This window comes from Littorina saxatilis, unplaced genomic scaffold (assembly GCF_037325665.1).
Source record: "Littorina saxatilis isolate snail1 unplaced genomic scaffold, US_GU_Lsax_2.0 scaffold_1191, whole genome shotgun sequence".
NCBI classification, from domain to species: Eukaryota; Metazoa; Mollusca; class Gastropoda; order Littorinimorpha; family Littorinidae; genus Littorina; species Littorina saxatilis.
Window position 1 is genome coordinate 1 of NW_027125854.1, and position 22,487 is coordinate 22,487.

Consider the following 22,487-nt stretch of genomic DNA (forward strand, 5'->3'; position numbering starts at 1 on the left):
TAGTTAGTTTTTACGTCCTCTTTGGACGAATCGGCCTATCTTGTGACAAGTAGATTGAATATATGCTGTGCATACAACGATCCAGTGAAAACGCTGCAGAACAGAAGCTTCAGTTTTCTGAAGTCATTGATATGACGTATAGTAATGACGTCACCTGGGAATAGTCTCCATCGACGTAGATGGGGTGAGCGAACCACCCTACCATAAACTGAGCAGCTCGCTCCGCGGCCTCTACGTCTTCCGGCTTGCTGGAGTTTTTAGGGGCGTAGAAATTCGTGTTTAACGTGATGGACACCATTCCTGCAAATTTGGCGAACATCTTTACACTCATTAACAAAAAAAGCAATCAATGAATGGGAAAAAAGACACCAACACAGAAATTAACGTCGCGTCATATTATGCAGTGTGTCAGTTAGTTGTCGCGACATTGTGATGTGCGGAACAGGGTTAATTTGTTTAGTCAGTTACCGATGTTTGATCCCACAGGTACTCATGCACCCAAAGATATCATACATATGGAATTATAATGGTTTTTTGTTTAAAGTTTATTTTCTGTGAATACACCAGTAGTGGCACAGTAACATGCATTAGGAATCGAACCAGAGTAAGGGTTACGATTTGTGTCAGAGGCAATTGTTATAAGTATGGGGGTGGGGAGGGGCGGAATGGAGGACAACAGCATTTAAGTGTGTGCAAGCGGGAGTGGGGGTGGGCAAGTAGCTATAAATGCGTGCGTGCGTGCGTACGTGCATATCTTGTTGTGTCTGCAATGCGAATGCTAATATGTTTTGTGTGTCATTTAGCCAGACAGCTGGTCATTCAGCTAGCCAGTCACTTAGCTAGTTAGTTATCTAGCCAGTCAGTTAGTTTGGTAGCAAGTCAGTCTGTCAGTCAGTCAGTCAACCAGCCAGGCAGGCATTTAATTATTTTGCTAGCCAGTCAGCAACTCAGCCAGTCAGTTAATTCCTTTGTACTTCGTCAGTCAGGAACATAGTCAGTCAATTAGTAAATGCGCTCTGTCGTTTAGCGTCCATCCGCTGACACTAACCATTGAACCGTGCTCTGTACGTCGTATCGTACAGACGCCAGGCGGTGGCATGACACTTGATGATGGTGTGGGCGTACAGGTAGGGCAACGTGGCCGGCTGCTTGGTGCCGGGCGCGTATTGCCCTGTACCGTACCCCATCCACGTCGTCACCCACGGCTCGTTGAACGTCAGCCAGTACTTCACCTTCATGCGGTCAGCAACAGATTGGATTCAGTCATTGTTAATGGTTTGTTTCTGTTTAACCTGGGAGGCTCGTGTGGGACTGTTCACGTTTTGAAAGTATATTTTGGCGAAAACGTGATTAACAAAAATACGTACCTAAGCAAATACTAAGCAAACGAACGAACGTACACACGAGCAAAAGGAGGAAGGAACAAACGAACGAATGAACAGCGAACGAACGAACGAACGAACACACAAACAAACGAACGAACATACAAACACACACACAGACAAACAAACAAACAAACGAACAAACAAACAAACAAACGAACACACACACACACACACACACTCACACACACACACACATACACACACGCACACACACACACACACACACACACGCACACACACACACACACACACACCCTTCACCGTATTCCTACCGACTAACTTTTTGTCGCCGACTCTTTACAGTTAGGTTTTTATATTTAGTCAAGTTTTGACTAAATATTTTAACATCGAGGGGGAATCGAAACGAGGGTCGTGGTGTATGTGCGTGCGTGCGTGCGTGTGTGTGTGTGTGTGTGTAGAGCGATTCAGACTAAACTACTGGACCGATCTTTATGAAATTTGACATGAGAGTTCCTGGGTATGAAATCCCCGGACGTTTTTTTCATTTTTTTGATAAATGTCTTTGATGACGTCATATCCGGCTTTTCGTGAAAGTTGAGGCGGCACTGTCACGCCCTCATTTTTCAACCAAATTGGTTCAAATTTTGGTCAAGTAATCTTCGACGAAGCCCGGGATTCGGTATTGCATTTCAGCTTGGTGGCTTAAAAATTAATTAATGACTTTGGTCATTAAAAATCGGAAAATTGTAAAAAAAAAATTAAAATTTATAAAACGATCCAAATTTACGTTTATCTTATTCTCCATCATTTGCTGATTCCAAAAACATAAATATGTTATATTCGGATTAAAAACAAGCTCTGAAAATTAAATATATAAAAATTATTATTAAAATTAAATTGTCCAAATCAATTTAAAAACACTTTCATCTTATTCCTTGTCGGTTCCTGATTCCAAAAACATATAGATATGATATGTTTGGATTAAAAACACGCTCAGAAAGTTAAAACAAAGAGAGGTACAGAAAAGCGTGCTATCCTTCTTAGCGCAACTACTACCCCGCTCTTCTTGTCAATTTCACTGCCTTTGCCATGAGCGGTGGACTGACGATGCTACGAGTATACGGTCTTGCTGAAAAATGGCAGCTACTTGACTAAATATTGTATTTTCGCCTTACGCGACTTGTTTGTTGCTTGAAACAGTTTTCATTATACCTTTGACAATAATATGTCATGTTCGTTTGTATGTATATTTTTACATTTAGTCAAGTTTTGACTAAATGTTTTAACGTAGAGGGGGGAATCGAGACGAGGGTCGTGGTGTATGTGTGTGTGTGTGTCTGTGCGCGTGTCTGTGTGTGTGTGTGTAGAGCGATTCAGACCAAACTACTGGACCGATCTTTATGATATTTGACATGAGAGTTCCTGGGTATGATATCCCCAGAAGTTTTTTTCATTTTTTTGATAAACGTCTTTGATGACGTCATATCCGGCTTTTTGTAAAAGTTGAGGCGGTACTGTCACGCCCTCATTTTTCAACCAAATTGGTTGAAATTTTGGTCAAGTAATCTTCAACGAAGCCCGGACTTCGGTACTGCATTTCAGCTTGGTGGCTTAAAAATTAATTAATGACTTTGGTTATTAAAAATCGGAAAATTGTAAAAAACAAAAACAAATTATAAAACGATCCAAATTTACGTACATCTTATTCTCCATCATTTTCTGATTCCAAAAACATATAAATATGTTATATTTGGATTAAAAACAAGCTCTGAAAATTAAAAATATAAAAATTATTATCAAAATTAAATTTTCGAAATCAATTTAAAAACTTTCATCTTATTCCTTGTCGGTTCCTGATTCCAAAAACATATAGATATGATATGTTTGGATTAAAAACACGCTCAGAAAGTTAAAACGAAGAGAGGTACAGAAAAGCGTGCTATCCTTCTCAGCGCAACTACTACCCCGCTCTTCTTGTCAATTTCACTGCTTTTGCCATGAGCGGTGGACTGACGATGCTACGAGTTTTGAGTATACGGTCTTGCTGAAAAATTGCATTGCGTTCAGTTTCATTCTGTGAGTTCGACAGCTACTTGACTAAATGTTGTATTTTCACCTTACGCGACTTGTTTGTTTTTGTTGCCGACCCTTTATTCTGATTTAGTCAAAAAGGGTCACATACGAATAGCTGCAGAAAAGAGAGATAAGATTCTTGTTTGATATATTCTTTTGACATAGTCACCTTGTCTCCGTGAGCTATGTTTCGATAAGAAATCAGCTGGGGGGTCAAGGGGATCCTGCTGGTCTCTATATCTTCAGGACATTGTGTTTCCAATGTCCTTACAACCATATCATTGATAAGAAAAATAGAGAAAAAAAAGCATTTTAAGTTAGCGTATGCCCATCTTCCTCCGCTTCTATATATATATACGACTTGTGTCTGTCTGTGTGTGTGTGTGGGTGTCTGTGTATCTGTGTATTTGTGTATTCGCCATGCACGGCCAAAGTTCTCGATGGATCTGCTTCAAATTTGGTGGGCATATTCAGGTTGACCCGGTACAGGACACAACCTGGTCGATATTTCAACACGTGCTCTCAGCGCGCAGCGCTGAACCGATTTTGGTTCCACCTCAGCTATTTTGGTTCCACCTCAGCTACCCGGGCCCCCATACCGACACACCAAAGCCAAAGTTCTCTGTGGATCTTTTTCAAATTTGGACACCGTATTCAGCTACACCCCGGACACAATATCATCGATGAGATATTTCAACACGTGCTCTCAGCGCGCAGCGCTGAATCGATTTTGGTTTTTGTGTTCATTTCACCATTATAAGTAACTCTTCCTTATCTTCTCATATTCTCCAGGTTTTCAGCGTTTCCTCCCTTCCTTCGTAATGGTGCACTATAGTGTGAGTGGAGCGTCTTCGGATATTCCCGGCGTTCTGTTACTGTTACTATTTTTAGAAGGTCAACGCAGTGTCCAGAACGTAAATTGGACCCGTAAATTATCCTCACTGTAAAAGTGCAAAGGTCGAATCAATTTATAGCCACGCGAAAAATACACTGTCATCTATCTCTCTATAGATACGGCTTCTCTGTGTTTTTGTGTGTGTGTGAGTGTGTGTGTGTGTGTCTCTATGTGAGCAACACCTGTGCATTGTTCAGTTCTGTTTGTGATGTGGTCTGGCGGCTTTTGTGTAAATTTATGTACTGGCCTTCCTTTTAGAAGCCATAACTTGCTCAGTCCTGTTTGAGTGGAGTTCGCCTCCAAAGGTGATTAACACGGTTACATTCGTCGACAAGGATGGGACTCGATATGGTCAGGAATGGCATTATGGCCACTGAATCATTTTCGTGCTGTTCCCATTCCACGAATCTGGGAGGGACCTAAGCTTGGCGGGTCCATTGTTCGGACCCGGCAAAGCCGGCGTACGGCTCTAAGTACTTCTTCCCGGCGAAGCCGGCTACCCGGCGAAGCGGGTATTCATTCTAGTATTCTTATACATGTATAGTCCTAAGTACACCTCCACAAAACCCACCCACCCATCTTGCCCCACCCGCTGCCTCATCCACCCCCCCCCCCCCCAGTAAAGGAAAGAAGACAGGAAATGACTGATGGATGAAACACAGAATGCTGGGAAATAACAACATCGAAACTGTATTCACCAGGCAAACTTAGACTAAGTCAGAAAATGCTATCATCAATCCAAGAAACAAACAGGATTGGATTTATTTGCCGCAAATCTCAAAACAAAGGCAATCTGGGAGGCGGAAAAGCATGCACACAATCTGATGGACGAAACGCAGGATGCTGGGAAATATCACAATCAAAACTGCTATCAAGAACGCAGAATTGATTTTTTCTGAGTTGTTTTTAGCCGTAAGCGCCATGTTTATCGGAGCAGGAAACTCTTCCAGAGTGAGGCCCCTTTGTTGGTTTCACTGCGGCCGCATTGTGAACAGCAGTTATGAGAAATTCGAAATGAGAAATGGCGCTTACGGCTAAAAAATAAAAACTCAGAAAAAATCAATTCTGCGTTCTTGATAGCAGTTTCGTCCAGACTGGACTCCAGCTTTTGCTTTTCTTATTTTTCTCTATCGTCCAAGCCCATAAAATCGAACAAGGCGGATTGCGTTTGGATTTCCCTCTTTCAGATGACTGAGATTGCCCCCCTTGGATCGTTCCGTGTCAAGGCCAGTTACACGGTACTGGCCGTGTGTTCAAGATGAATCAAAACTGTATTCACCAGGCAAATCTAGACTAAGTAAAAACAAGTCGCGTGAAGCGATATATATATATAACAAACATTTAGTCAAGCTGTCGGCATCAAAGTAACAGATTAACACTAACAAACAAACAAAAACAGTCATCGCCGAGACTATATATTGAAATAGTCTCGACTAACCTCACCCAAACTGACCGAGACGGGTCACGCTTGTCTCTGCGTTGCGTGCAAACGCAGTACTTACTTAACCTAGTTTCTGTAATTCTGGGCACAATTTTAGAATAAACATGAAATATAGATATATTTTTGAATTCAGGAGAAATTGAGGAATACGATTCAATCATTTTGAAATCTGTAAGGGAAAATTAGATTTTTAATGACAATTTTAATGAGCAAACTAATTAACTAATGTTTACGCTGCCAAGCTAAAATTCAATCCCATAGTCCGGACTTTGTCGAAGATTGCTTGACCAAAATTGTAATCAATTTAATTGAAAAGTGAGGGCGTGACATTGCTGCCTCAACTTTCACAAAAAGCCAGATACGACGTCATCAAATACATTTATCGAAAAAATGAAAAACACTCTGGGGATATCATACCCAGGAACTCTCATGTGAATTTTTTATGAAGATCGGTCCAGTAGTTTTCTCTGATTCGCTCTACACACGCACACACACACACACACACACACACACACACACACACACACACACACACACACACACACACACACACACACACACACACACACAAGCACACACACACACACACATACACCACGACCCTCGTCTCGATTCCCCCCTCTATGTTAAAACATTTAGTCAAAACTTGACTAAATGTAAAAATGTGACCCTCCACCACGAAATGAGTCACCTCGCGCGGTTCAGCGCTAGGCTTAATATAAGTCCGGGGAGTGTCTGGTAACAGTGTGAGGGTCACCTTAGTCACAGGCTTATAACTCAAACAGTTTTCGCTCTTTTCTAAAACGATTTTCACCACTGGATAGAGCATAATAAACTCTTTAGGAAAATGTAAAAATATGAAAATCATGCATAGGTGACATGCGACTCATTCCGTGGTGGAGGGTCACATTAATGATATCATAAATCCAAGAAACAAACAGCATTGAAATTATCTGCCGCAAATCTCAAAACAAAATCAATCAAGAAGGCAGACAAGCATGCACACATCTGCAATGGGGGCCGGGTAACTCGGTTGGTAGAACACTTGACTCGTGGTCCTAGGGTCAATCAATCAATTAATATGAGGCTTATATCGCGCGTATTCCGTGGGTACAGTTCTAAGCGCAGGGATTTTTTTGATTTTTTTAAATTTTATTTTATGCAATTTATATCGCGCACATATTCAAGGCGCAGGGATTTATTTATGCCGTGTGAGATGGAATTTTTTTACACAATACATCACGCATTCACATCGGCCAGCAGATCGCAGCCATTTCGGCGCATATCCTACTTTTCACGGCCTATTATTCCAAGTCACACGGGTATTTTGGTGGACATTTCTATCTATGCCTATACAATTTTGCCAGGAAAGACCCTTTTGTCAATCGTGGGATCTTTAACGTGCACACCCCAATGTAGTGTACACGAAGGGACCTCGGTTTTTCGTCTCATCTGAAAGACTAGCACTTGAACCCACCACCTAGGTTAGGAAAGGGGGGAGAAAATTGCTAACGCCCTGACCCAGGGTCGAACTCGCAACCTCTCGCTTCCGAGCGCAAGTGCGTTACCACTCGGCCACCCAGTCGTTACCACTCGGCCACCCAGTCGTTACCACTCGGCCACCCAGTCGTTACTACTCGGCCACCCAGTCGTTACCACTTGGCCGCCACCCAGTCGTTACCACACGGCCACCCAGTCGTTACCACTCGGCCACCCAGTCCACTCGGCCACCCAGTGTCACGGGTTCGAATCCAGACCGGGACGGACGCGGGTCAGCATAATGTGCATACTCAGAGATGGTAGCCATGTCCTAACCCGTGTCACCACAGTGGCACGAAAGAGACCTCATTCATTCTGACGTAAGTGCAGGTGGCTGATAACACCCAAGCATGCACACGACCGAGTAGCGCGGCTTTAGTTGCTGCGAGCTTGCCACTGAGAGGAAGCGATCCGGATTTCCTAGCAATGGGAAAATAAAGTAAGGTTAAGCAAAGTGAATAAAATGAAATCTCGATTCAGAAGCATTCATGTATGCAAAACATCTACAACACATGACGAAGAAACAGCAGATATTGCATAAAAGAACGAACCAGGTGTCCAAAGCGACTAAAAGCCACATCGGCGTAATGCTGGTACTGCTTGATAATGGTTTCGTTCCCCCAGCTCCCATTGTCCTCCAAAATCTGGAAAAAAAATAGACATACACGCATGCAATCATGCAAGGTAATGCCCTCACACGCACACACACATTATGCACACATACATACATACATACAAATGCACGCACACCCTCAGGCACGCACGCACACACGCACACACGCACGCACGCACGCGCGCACGCACGCGCACGCACGTACGTACACATGGGCTGAATGTGTGAGTGTGTGTCTGTGTCTGTGTATGTGCGTATGCGTGTGCAGTGTGTGTGTGTGTGTGTGTGTGTGTGTGTGTGTGTGTGTGTGTGTACACGTGGGTTATGCGTGTATGACCGTTTGCACCCCACCATTTAGGCAGCCACACGCTGATTTTGATAAATAAGTTGTGTTCACCTGTGGCAGATCCCAGTGAAAGAGAGTGACCATGGGCTCAATGCCGGCCTGTTTGACGGCGGTGATGAAGTTGAGGTAGAAGTTGACACCTGCCTCGTTCACCACACCTGTCGTGGGGTCTGGCACGATGCGAGACCATGACAGGGAGAACCGGTAGTGCTTCAGCTGTAAACACAGTACCTTCAATACACCTTGCTTGTTTTTGTTTGTTTGTTTGTTTGTTTGTTTGTGTGTTTGTTTGTTTGTTTGTGGATTGTTTATTTGCTTGATTGTGTGTTGCTTGTTTGTTTGATGGTTGCGCGTTTTTTACCGTTTGTGTTTCCTTTTGTTATCATGTTTCGATTATGGTACGCTTTGATGGACGATACATGCATTTCATTTTCTGTGCTTGCAACAAGTGGTATGCAACCGACTTCGCCAATGGACATTCGTGATGTGCTTATGTCTGTCAGAAAAAAAGGAGTCTCGTTGCCAAGCTGAATACAATCTTGTTGCTAACCGTACACATATGAACAGTTGAGATGTCCTCACGCAACATCCCTGCATAATGAACCATGCTGGGCATGCATATGTATCGTTTATCGTTTTTTGCACAGAGAGAGCGGCAGCTTCGGAACTATTGTCAAACGGAAAGGAACTGACATGATTGTGCATTTGGCATCAACTATGTGAAACATTGATGCTTGATGCTTCGTGTTGTGTGTATGTAGCTAACTGGTCTCATAACCATGGCACACCAACCCGTCTACATACATATCACATACCTTGTGTATGCAAACATCCAAGTCAGCTAAAACAACAACTAAACCAGGAAACTTATTGTCACCACTCATTTGAGGGTAGTTATGGTAAAGCAAAAAGCCTTGTGGTACGTACCCCTATTTCATTCATGGTTGTGATGTCATCTCTCCATTTGTGGTAGCTGTCACATGCCACGTCCCCGGTTAAATTCATGACGATATGGCCGCCTTCATGGCAAAACCTGTCCCAGATGTTTTCACTCTTTCCTGACAAAAATAACACAAATATAATCCGTTTCTGACGCGATAATTGCATGAACTCTCTCTTTCTCACTCTCTGTCTCTGTCTCTCTCTGTCTCTCTGTCTCTTTCTCTTTCTCTCTCTCTCTCTCTCTCTCTCTCTCTCTCTCTCTTTGTCTCTCTCTATCTCTCTCTCTCTCTCTCTCTCTCTCTCTCTCTCTCTCTCTCTCTCTCTCTCTCTCTTGTTGACAGTTTCTGTCTGCTCTCTCTTCACGGGTACAACACACACACGCGCTCACGCACACACACACAGACACACACACACACACGCGCGCGCGCGCGCACACACACACACACGCACACCAGCATATGAATACAGTCACAAACACAGACATAAAACAGACAAGGACGCAGACACACAGATACACAGACAAACATATAGACAGACCGACACACACACACACACACACACACACACACACACACACACACACACACACACACACACACATACACCCATTCAATCACAAACACACACACACCACACACACACACACACACACAGACACACACACACACACACACACACACACACACACACACACACACACACACACACACATACACAAACGTACACCCAACAATGATTATTCACACTTACCATCCTCATTCCAAGCTCCTTCGATCTGATATGCGGCAGTGGACGCACCCCAGGTGAAATTCTCGGGCAATACGCCGTAATAAAATGCGTCTGTGGAGTTACGCTGGTCAGTTGTGACAAAGCACGACAACGCCGATAACACCACTATGGATAGCAAAACCAGCCTCTTCAACTGCAGCATTTTGAAGTGTGTTCTGCCCGAAGAGTATCTTGTGTCTGGGTATGTGAGGTACATATATAGTTCTGGCCTTATCTGTGTAGTGCTTTTTGTGTTGTTTTTAAAGGTGCTGCCTACCTTCTTGCATTTAAGGCCTGTAAATATAGAGATGAGCAATTAGAGTTGTTATTGTTGTTGTTGTTGTTGTTGTTGTTGTTGTTGTTGTTGTTGTTTTCGTTGTTGCTGTTTTTGTTGTTGTTGTTGTTGTTGTTGTTCTTGTTCTTGTTGTTGCTATTGTTGTCGATGCTGTTGTCGGTTGTTGTTTTGCTTTGTTGTGTCTTGTTTTGTTTTTTGTGTTTGTGATTTTGCCTTTTCTTCTTTTTCTTTCTGTGTCTGTCTGTCTGTCTCTTGTTCTTGTTCTTGTTCTTGTTCTTGTTTTTGTTCTTCTTCTTCTTCTTCTTCTTCTTCTTCTTCTTCTTCTTCTTCTTCTTCTTCTTCTTCTTCTTCTTCTTCTTCTTCTTCTTCTTCTTCTTCTTCTCCTTCTTCTTCTTCTATCAAACAATTCATTCGTCACGTCCTAGACAACTGACAAGCGTCAAAATATCAGTGTCACAGTACATTGTGTCACGCCCAAAGGTGCAGATTCCTTGTTGAATGGTCTGTCTAAGTCGGCCCCTTCTGGACTGACATTGGTATATGTATACCAACAAACACAAATTATAAGTAGGACGACTAGAACGATTGGTATATTTCGTGTGGTGCTCATCGACTAGTTTGGTTAAAACAAGTGCATGAAGTATTGTATTTTGACGAGATAGTTCAGGTCAGTTCTTATCATCTTTGTGAACTTATAACTTGCAGGACCATTACAGGTAAAACCTTGCGTGTGCGTGTGTTTAAGTTAGTTAGTTAGTTAGTTAGTTAGTGTGTGTGCGCGCGCGCGCGCGTGTGTGTGTGTGTGTGTGTGTGTGTGTGTGTGTGTGTGTGTGTGTGTGTATGTGTATATGTGTGTGTGTGACCAGTTAAGTAACAGTCCTTCAACCTATGTGAGAGCGTTTTGTATCTAGGATGAGTTGTAGAAATAGTAACATAAAGACATCAGACTTCATTCCTCATTTTTAATGTTTATGCAGCACATCTGCTCTAAAATAGAACAACCGAAGAATAAAAGCATCAACAGATGTAGAAGTTATTAGCATTTTTGAGGGTTGGATTTTTGTTGGGTCACCCTGTGCTTATTTTGCCTTCTTCGTGTCTGGAAAACGGATTTCGTTTTGGAACAGTAACGCCTTAGTTCAGCTTGGTTTCTTGCTTTCCTGTGTATTGAAATAAATCTTTCTTGGATATCTGTCTGTCAAAGGAATTAAGGCTTTTGATTAACGTTGAGTTTGCACGATTTTTTTTTCTTGTTTTCGTAGTTTTCTCTTTACTCCCACTCACTCTCTCCCACCCTTCAACCCCTCCCCTATTTCTATATCCACTAGCGGCTCGCCCTTTATCCCCTCAGCAAATTATTCGATCACGCTCATCCCACCCCATCCCCTACCCGTATGCCTATAGCTTGCCAGCATCCCCCAACATCCCCCACTCCTATGCCCTTAAGACGCTTTCCGGCCCAGCAAAAGAATGTATCCTTGGCACAAAGGGTCAAAAATCCAAAAAATAAGCCCTTAAAAAAATATGCCCATATTTTTGAAAATATGCCCATATTTTTCAAAATAAGCCCTTATTTCTATAAATAAGGCCTTATTTTAGAAATAAGGCCTTAAATATTTACAGCCATAAGGAAATAAGGGTATAATGAAATAAGGCCTTATTTCTGTTAAGGCCTTACCGAAATAAGGCCTTATTTCTGTTATGACCTTAAAAAAATAAGCCCTTAAAAAAATATGCCCATAAAAAAATAAGCCCTTAAAAAAATATGCCCATATTTTTCTGCGCATCGCTACTGCGCATCCGGAGCTAGAGTAAGATCAAGATGTTACACTGATATAAATCAAACGGTCATTTCATGTAAACAATGCTTATCTTGAGCGAACACCTCATCGGAAACCCCAATTCTCTCGCAATTTGCAATTTCAGCACAAATTCTTCTCAAAAATTCATCACGATCTCCCCATTCGCCATGTTTGTTATGAGATCTCTGCGCATGAGCGGCGAAGCCAAATTCTATTCAGCTTCATGATTGGTCAAAAAAATAAGGCCTTATTTTTTTATGCCCTTATTTTTTTATGCCCATATTTTTGTATGCCCTTATTTTTTTATGCCCTTATTTTTATTAAGGCCTTACAGAAATAAGGCCTTATTTCTCGTAAGGCCTTATTTTCAAATAAGGGCTTATTTTTTTATGCCCATATTTTTTTAAGGGCTTAAAGATTTAAGGCCTTAATAATGGAAAATAAGGCCTTATTTTAGAAATAAGGGCTTATTTTCAAAAATATGGGCATATTTTCAAAAATAAGGCCTTATTTTTTTAAGGGCTTATTTTTTGGATGTTTGACCCTTTGTGCCAAGGATAAGAATGTGTATCCTCATAGACCAAATACATGTAGCCTGGACCACCAACTCGTCACGTGACCCTTCGAGGTTACGACGCTCGACTTTCAGGGGCGCTTAGCGTCCGGTTTGACAGGCCAGCGATTCGAAGACAGTGAAAAGAAAGCACGCTCCAGTTATTTGTGACAATGGGAGGTGACAATGAACTGGATTTTCCAAAACTCCAAACTAAACTTAACAAAACTCATCGAAAAACATGTTCCATAATTATGCACTTTAGCTGAGTTTATTTTAGCATTTTCAGAACTTACCTCGGCAACTTCGTCCATGTTTACAATCGACACAGGATATGACATCCCCCTAATTTCTGAAAGGCCATGTAAGCGTAGGTTCCTAAATGCGAGAGGCTGCTACCTCGTAATAGAGAGAAAGAGCGAAGAGAGAGCTAGTTGGCGGTCCAGGATAAATGGTCTATGGTATCCTGTAATCGTGTGAATCAGTTACGTATGACACCGGGTGGCAAACACCTCCGTCATCTCTTCCCCGCACACACACGCAATAGGAGAAATTGCTGAACTTTTACCGCCGTTTTTATCAGTTTCGTGTTCAAATGTTGACGTTTTCATGATGTCTATGATACATCTCTTTAATAATGGTTCGCTAAATGAAACGTGCCTGCACGTATGAAATGTTACGAGTTCATGAAAAAAGAGTGCATTAAAGAAAACGTCTTGCCGCCCGAAGCTGTGTGTGTGTGTAGTGTGTGTGTAGTGTGTGTGTGTGTGTGTGTATGTGTGTATGTGTGTGTGTGTAAGGGTGTGTGTGTAGTACACACAAGTGCGTTTTGTGTGAAAAAGAAACAAAACGCATGTACATCGAAAATAATCAACTTATACATTAAGAAACATTTTGTTCCCAATTTGCATGCAACATAAAATTGCTCATAAGAATTAGCAGTGTATTTTTGCCGGAAGACAAGTGGCACGTGAGCTTGTCACGTGCTGGAACGCATACATTCAAGAAAGACAACTGCATGATAGTATGACAAACATACCCAGGTAGCTGCCCTTGGGTTTCTAAAGTCACTCACACAATTATATCCATTCCGTGTGTCTGGGACGGAGGAATTCTCAACGTTTCATTTTGCTAAAATCCCTGCATGGTGGAGACACGTCGCTCACTAGTAATTTGATCATAATGTCACCTGGGGAAGCTTGCACACATGTTCCGAAGAGAAACAACTCGTTCACAACCTATGCACCCCCCGCGGGTTAGGGGGAAGAATTGACCCGATGCTCCCCAGCATGTCGTAAGAGGCGACTAACGGATTCTGTTTCTCCTTTTACCCTTGTTAAGTGTTTCTTGTATAGAATATAGTCAATGTTTGTAAAGATTTTAGTCAAGCAGTATGTAAGAAATGTTAAGTCCTTTGTACTGGAAACTTGCCGCATTCTCCCAGTAAGCAGGGCCGGACTAGGCTAAGAGGAGGGGGGGGGTTGCCAGTGGGGGTCAGGGGGCGAAGCCCCCTGAAGCTGATGGGTAGGTCATATTCTGAGATAGCAAAATGGTCGCTCCTTGCATGAAACGGCATAAAATAAACAATAATAAAAAATGTTTTAAATAAGTGAGGTACATGTGTAGGCTGGGGGGGGGGGGGGGGGGTTGCGCAACCCCCATAACCCCCCCGGTAGTCCGGCCCTGGTAAGGTCATATATTTTACTACGTTGCAAGCCCCTGTAGCAATTTTTTTATTAGTGCTTCTGTGAACAAGAAACAATTAACAAGTGGCTCTATCGCATCTCCCCCCTTTCCCCGTCGCGATATAACCTTCGTGGTTGAAAACGACGTTAAACACCAAATAAAGAAAGTTCACAACCTATGCGGCAAACCGGGCCCGACATAGTTGTTTCCGAACGTCGTCTATTCTGGCTATGTATATGTCTCATCCTGGTTGATGAGGGACACTGGTACTCAAAATGACTCAACATTTATGTCAGTGTGAACCTCAGTTATGTGCGTGTGTTTGTTTCCATTGGCATACTAAACACATTCAACATATTTTAAATTCAACTTAAGTCAAGGAAGAGAATTACATGCTGGTATGAACAACAGCGAGTAGGTTGCTTCCCCTGGGCTGTCAGGTTAACCAGAAAATCAGCCTGTGGCACACGAAATGTGTCGCAGTTCAGTTGATCGCGCAAGCTATAGACAGTGGATGTTAACACTTTCCATGTTCGGGTTTCTAAAAGAGACCTTCATTGTTGTTCTCTTTATAGATAGATACATGAATTCGTCAATGAATTCAAAAGCAAATTAAAACATATGCAAACAAACATAAACATATATACATATTTCAATTAAAAAAAAAAGCAAACAACAACTTCGTGTACACTATATTGGGGTGTGCACGTCAAAGATCCCACGATTGACAAAAGGGTCTTTCCTGGCAAAATTGTATAGGCATAAATAAAAATGTCCATCAAATACCCGTGTGATTTGGAATAAAGGCCGCGAAAGGTGAATGCTCGCCTAACAGGCTTGAGGTTTGCTGGTCGATGTGAATGCGTTATATATTGTGTGTAAAAAAATGTTTGTTTGTCTGTCTGTCTGTAAAAAAATTCCATTTCACACGGCAGAAATTAATATGTAAAGCGCGGAGAGCACAGTTAATTGTGGTTCGCACTATATAAGCTCACCATTATAATAATAAATGAATTATACATAGATGAACAAGTAACAAATATTAACAATACACCAATAAATACATGCATGAATGATAAATAAATGAAAATAAGAATAACACAAGAGTAAATCAAAACAGGAGGATTAGTGGGTGCACCGGGGAAAACGACGAGGTGTGAAGTTTGTGTGTGTGTGTGTGTGGGGGGGGGGGGGGGGCTGACAATTTAAACAAGAGGCGACGCCTTCAAGGCTCCCGTAAGAAATCAACAAACAGTAACACACTCATCCGTCACACACACACACACACACACACACACACACACACACACACACACACACACAGACACACACACACATACACACACACACTCACACACACGCACACACACACACACAGTTATAACTAACGTATCGTATCAACTCCATGTATGATTTTCAAAAGAAGCCAAACAGATAAAATGACTGTGTATTTGTTGTTGGTGCAGTTGTCCTTCAATGAGATCTTGTGCAATCCTCACACACACACACACACACACACACACACACACACACACACACACACACACACACACACACACACACACACAGGCACAGGCACTGTGTTCATTTGCAAATCTACCATTAGCTTATCTGTCTTTTGCACTGCAGACACTAAGCAATAGGTACCTGCCATGTGGCCACTTTTTCCACTGCTGTCCTCAGTCCCATACTTTTCATCAAGACTTGTCACCATGCCGAGTGGATCTAAATTCGGAAGTCTTCATGTGGCTGAGGCATATCTGACATAGCGTCGATCTTGTAGGTTAACCTCCTTTCTGAAACAAATGGCAAAATGCGATTAGTTATGATGACTACAACCTACACAAATATAAACAGTGTTTTGAAACACACGCACACACGCACACACACACACACACACACACGCAAAGACAGACAAAGTTACGATCGCATAGGCTACACTTACGTGAGCCAAAAAGCAATGACATTAAAAATGGTTTGCTTGATTATCTTAAAAGAGGACATAACATTTGAACAATATCAAATCAAAAGAGGTGAATGCGATTGTTAGATAAATCTGACGTGCAACCACTCGGATGTTTTGTATGAGTTGTGTATGTGATGTTTCGACAATTATCACTTCCTTCCTCATATCTGAATATCCACATTTTGAGAACGTTGGACTTTTGCTCAACTGTTTCCTTCATATCAAACAGACTGTTTATACAGAACATGCTGGAGTTTGTTGGTAAACAAGAAACTGCCTTTCTTTCATCTATTTTGCCTTTGTGCCTGATCGTTGTCTCTTTGTCAGTGACAGTGTCAACTTCAGAATCGTGTAAGTACGATTGTTTTGTGATTTACTGATAGAGTTATGGATTGATTGATTAATTGATTGCGTGTGTGCTTGCTTACTTGATCATTTGATTGATTGGTTGATGGATTGATTGATTGATTGATTGGTTGGTTAATTGAATGATTGATTGATTGATTGATTGATTGATTGAGAAACTAACTGGTTTATTCATTGTTTAACTAATGTGTTGTTTCTTTCATTCGTTTTTCTTCATTTTTAGTATCTTATTTGTTCATTCATCTTTGTATTTATTCACCCGCCGTTCCCTCATTCGATGAATATAATATTTATTATCTAGTTTATTAATTACCTTATTTGCTCGTCCATCCTTTGCGTACACATATAACACAAGTCATGAATTGTTTTCAGGTGCAACAATCAAAATGTCAAACATGACTTTGAAAAAGCTATCCGTCATCGGGGAAGAGCACTCTTTGGTCACCTTACCGTTCAGACTTGACACAAGCCATTGTCCTAGGCGCCAGAGCCAAAATGTTCATGTCTATGTAACAAGACCTTCTACCGGTGAAGATCTGTGTGTAATTGGTATGACTCGTGAACGCTGCACATCCACTAACGAAGATCTGTGTCGTTGTGTGGTGGGGGAGGGATATATGGGAGCGGTTTTCACGAAGACTCTCGCCATGGAAGACCGCGGGACTTGGTTGTGGCGAACTGGAGGCGAAGAGAGAAAGGAGGTTGAGTTCATAATACAACGTGAGTTTTTAAACACGGATTCGCACAATTGCAGGCAAGCATAGATATATGCCACTCACATGGTAGATGCCAGATGCAGACAGACATATAGACAGATGGACAGTCAGCCAGACAGACAGACAGACACACAGACAGACAAGCACTCGTACACACACAATAACAGACATACACGCAGACAGACAAACAAACCGACAGACAGACATACAGACAGACAGACAGACAGACAAACGCACACACACACACACACACACATACTGTGGCATACACACACACACACACACACACACACACACACACACACACACACACACACACACACACACAGTGAATCACCTTCACAAATCCACTTGTATTGCCAATCTAAAAGTAGAACACACACACACACACACACACACAGACACACACACACACACACACACACACACACACACCCACTCGAGCACGTATGCACAAGAGTATCTGTGATGTGTGCCCATTGTGTTCATTCAGACGAACCGTACATTTGAAAATGGCAAAATATAACACACTAGAAGCTTGAACAATGACAGGTTAAACACAGGTTTTACTTGTGCAGCTTCATCCAAACCCAGGATATCAAATGTCTCTGTGTTGCCAGTGAAGACGGAAAACGCTACAGAACAGACTCCAGGTATTTGTTGCTTAGAGATGAGTGGATGAATTAACCTTTTTTTTCTCGTATCATGCCTCTGAAACATAATAAAGAGAAAGAGAACGAGCAACAATACAAATATTAGACAATATTCATTAGCTTCATGCATTCATCCATGCACAAACTCAAGGGTTTTGTTGTTTATTTCTTAACATGATTTTTCGCATGATGATTTGTGCCTACCCTTACTCCAAATTACAGATGATGAAAGAACGGTCGCATCTTCGACTGAAGAGCTATCCGAAGGGACGATGGATGAAGATAATTCCTTATTGGCCCTTGTCTTCAGTTGTGTGTCCGTGGTGATCATCATTTGCATTGTGGTGGTAGTTGTTTGCGTAGTCAGGAGGAGAAAACTGCAAGGTTAGTGTGTTGAACATATACTATGTGTACTTAATACATTGTGTTGAACATATACTATGTGTACTTAATACATTGTGTTGAACATATACTATGTGTACTTAATACATTGAGGTTCAGGTTCTAGCGTTGCAGTAGGGAACTGGAAAAGAAGTAATGACGCACACGTTCTTTGCTGTCGATGCAATTCAGAAATTCACTGTTATATTATGCGTGTTAGTTTTTGATTCCGTCTGTTTGTGTGCTTTTCTGTGCTTGTCTATCGGTTCGTTTATAATGTGTTGATAATACCTCATGAGTTTGCTGTCACTTCTTAGAATCTCATGGTTTAATATTTAAATGAAACTGATAGAAAGCAGATTACTCTACAAGCAGATTCAGTGACAAAAGCATTAACCGATGTTTCGCTATGTAAATAAGCTTGGCTAACATATCGAGATTTTGTATAGTCTGTTGTAATGTTCGTAGAAAGCTATCTGGCAGTGATACCTATATTGTGTGTCCCAGGGAAGTACGTATTAACCAACCAAGTATTTCAACATCCACAGAGGCAGATAACAATGCCAGTCTAGCAGAAAACCAAAGATATATTCGACTTGCTTGTTTAATATATCTTATCGAAAGACATGCTATATTTTTTCCCTGAAGAGGCAATTACCATTTCTTTAAATTTCATGTTCTGTTTTTGTTTTAATAACACGCACATTCATTCATGTTGTTATTCCACCTTCTTACAATCCCTGAAATTGGTGTCAACACGTGTTGTTGCATCAGTATTTAGTGTTATTGTGTTTGTTGTCTCATAACAGCAAAACGCCCCCAAGCCGACTACGGACCAGACCTTGCCTGGTGACTGTTACGATCAAAACGCTATGATACAGATGGACGGTCACGTCTACAATAATACATAAAGCAAAGCGTGGTTGAATCTCGAGTATGCGAAGATAGAGTGGTGTTTCCCGCTGTGGTCGAGTTGGCTACGTCGTCGTCTCTTCGGACAAAACTGCATTAAATTTTGCTCTCTGCATGCCAACATCTACAAGACATATATTCCTCTCGTGGAATATTAAGGATACCAATTCTGGAGAACAACATACTGGCTGTAACATTGTTGGATAACTTGAAGCCAATGTATTGTGCTGGCTGCACTGCAGTTAGGATGCATACCGTTACTTCGATGACACTAGGGAGATTTAAAAGACAGCACGTTTCGTTTTGCAGCTCGTTTCGTTTGGTGAATGAGTCACCCCGCGAAAGGGAACGTGAAACGAGACGGCATAGGCCGCAGACAAGATTTAGATGTATTCACGTTTCGTTTCGGAATGAAGGAAGGGCGATACATCTTCAAGTGAAATTATCTTTCCTTGCTTGGAACTCTTTCCCGAAGAAGAACAAATTGTCCTTCTGTTCGGGAATCTAAACGCGGGTAAGTCATCGTTCTTTCTGTCGTCTCTTTTAATCTTCTGTAAAAACCCCTAGGAGGTGGTCCAGAATCGGGCATACTTTGATTATTTTCAGTCCAAATAAATTACACAGACTTTGTTTATACAAAATCACATACGAAGCCAGAATAAAAATTCGATGCGATGACCTACTTCTGCTTCGCCATTTGCTTTCTCACCATGAAGTTGGATAAATGTACCAGGATCAGCACCCTTCAAAATATTTCAGTTCACAACAGTTGTCTACCTCCAATGAACACATTCTCAGCGCTGAAAGACTGTGAAAGGGTTGATGAATCTAGCAATGCATAAAATGGCCAACAAATAAAACTGTTAGTGTGCAAAAATACTCACAAAAGTTGACGAAATATTGTTTGTTTTTTGGGGGTGGAAAACGTGACTGCGTTTTGACGTTCCACGTTCCGTTTCAGTTGACCTTCACCTTTCCAGCGAGAGACCCCCGAAATGATGACGTTTACCACAACTTCAAAACGAAACGTCCCGACGTTTCGTTTTTTAAATCTCCCTAGTGTTGATGAATAGTTGTTGTTGCAATCTGAGCTTATTTACAGCACTATTGTTCCAGTGTTACACCAATTAAACATGTTTTAGAACAGGTGTACGACAGTTCTAGTGTTAAATCTTTTTTTTCTTTGAATATTTATGAATTTGATTACGCGGACGTTATTTGGGATAACTGTACACAGTGTTTGGCAGACGAGTTGGAGACATTGCATCTCGATGCAATCCGAATCATGGTAGGTGCAGTTCGTGGTACAAGCCACCAAAAACTGTATAATGAATCGGGTTTTGTGCCCCTGAAAGAAAGGCGACGTCGTCATAAACTTTTGCTGTATTATAAAATTGTAAATCGTTTAGCCCCAGAATATTTATATTCCAAACTGCTGGTCCTGGTTTCCGATGTAAATCCTTACCACAGACGACGCCCTCTTGAACGTAAGGTTCCATTGTGCAGAAGTGAGTTATATAAATCTTCATTTTTTACTTCAACAGCAGTTTTGTGGAATAATCTTCCAGAAAATATAGGACAAACGCAGTCAGTTGGTGAATTTAAAAGATATTTGACCGATGGAGAGGTTCTTGTTCCACAGTATTATTATTTAGGCAACCGCCAGGCACAGGTTTTTCACAGCAGGTTGAGATTAAATATGAGCGATTTGCAACAAGACTCAGTAAACCGACACCTCTCTGATAATTTAGAATGTACGTGGAGTATGCCCGGAAGATGCTGAACATGTATTGTTACACTGTCTCAAATTTAAAGAACATAGAACCATTTTATTCAATAGTCTGCCAACACACGTTCTAGACTGCAAAACACTCTTGTTTGGAAATACTTATTTAACTGTATCTTTGAACACGAAAATATTCTCTGTTGTACGTATAGGTTACAACACGAGTGGTTTTTTATATGGCTTGTATTTCAGTCAAGACCCAGCGGATGAATATCATCGGGAGACACGAGCCTCTGGCGAGTGGCTCTCGATTGATATTCCCGCTGGGTCTTGACTGAAATACAAGCCATATAAAAAACCACGAGTGTTGTAATCTGTATATCCCATTCTACCATCAAACACAAAGTGTAGACTACTAGCGGCACTGTTGCGATCTGTGCAGGGTAAAACTGTTGGCAGCGAGACTTAGCCCTTTTGCAACCTTAAACTAAGTGACCGTCGCTGAAAAAATAAAACGAATGAGTGCATCGATAAGTACGCGGTAACACTACTTTCAGACCATTTAAAAGCTTTAAGTAAAGGTTCATAAGTTGCAAGAAAGTAATGAAGTCGAATAGAAATTAATTTAGTTCAAGCGCACAATTCTTTTGTTTTGCGTTTCAGGTCGGCAGAACGGGCGAAACGGGTTTGGGACCCATTTGGCTTACTCGATTCAGAATCGATTCCACGTTGTTTTTCTCGAACGTGTGTAATTAGGCTTATTGACAGAGAAGCAAATTTTAGGGAACAAATATGTAGGTTTAGATTTAACCATTTGCTCCCTATTTGAAATGTATCTACGTGATAAACTGTTTTGCGAGTGTGTTTGGGTGCGAGGAAAACGCGACCGACACGTCTGTCACCGCCGATTGATTGCATTTTGAAAGAATATGACTGGATTACGGAAAAATATGTGGACTTACTGCAGAGCCAGGCAAAAGAGTAGACTTGCTCGCAAAACACGTGAAACAGCCGATGTTTAATAGCTGAAGGCGCACACCAAAACACACTACCGACAGATTCTCAAAAGTCGTCTGCTAACGATGCAAGGGGAGGGTACTCGTGTTTTTGTTTTGGTTCGCTAGCATCTGGTTATCTTGTAAGTTGAATGTTCGTTTTTTTCGACCTGCATTGCTTTCATAATGAAAGAAACTTTTGCTTATTGCATCTCATACATCAGATCAGTTCTGAGATTCATTTTTGTGTGCAACTGATATGGTTTTCTGAGCCGTGCAATACGATTTTAGAACTTCATACAAATGTGTCACATTGTTCGGCGCGAGGTCAAAGGTCGGGAGGAAAGTAGTCCTTTGCCCAAATCGGAATCTGCACTATCATATATTTTTTGGAGTCCATGATGTATTTATTGAGCTATAGAAATACAACATATATACCCATACTGAAGTAACAGAGACAAAGAAGGGAGGTC

At 41.6% G+C, this 22,487-nt stretch overlaps 2 protein-coding genes across 2 annotated transcripts; one reads left to right on the top strand and one right to left on the bottom strand.

The window, feature by feature from the left end:
• Positions 1 to 154: 154 nt before the first annotated feature.
• On the bottom strand, positions 155 to 10,133 carry LOC138954320 (lactase-like protein; the record flags this gene model as incomplete). Its single annotated transcript, XM_070326191.1, has 6 exons — positions 9,946 to 10,133; positions 9,181 to 9,311; positions 8,305 to 8,469; positions 7,846 to 7,938; positions 1,049 to 1,232; positions 155 to 300 (listed from the first exon to the last, which is right to left on the bottom strand). Coding segments are annotated over exons 1-6 (900 nt in total), but the record flags the coding sequence as incomplete, so codon positions are not given.
• Positions 10,134 to 16,510: 6,377 nt separating this feature from the next.
• On the top strand, positions 16,511 to 20,815 carry LOC138954319 (uncharacterized). Its single transcript, XM_070326190.1, has 5 exons — positions 16,511 to 16,616; positions 17,004 to 17,351; positions 17,926 to 18,000; positions 18,223 to 18,384; positions 19,191 to 20,815. The coding sequence occupies exons 1-5, from the start codon at positions 16,511 to 16,513 to the stop codon at positions 19,232 to 19,234; spliced, it is 735 nt and encodes a 244-aa protein (XP_070182291.1). The 3' UTR covers positions 19,235 to 20,815.
• Positions 20,816 to 22,487: the final 1,672 nt, after the last annotated feature.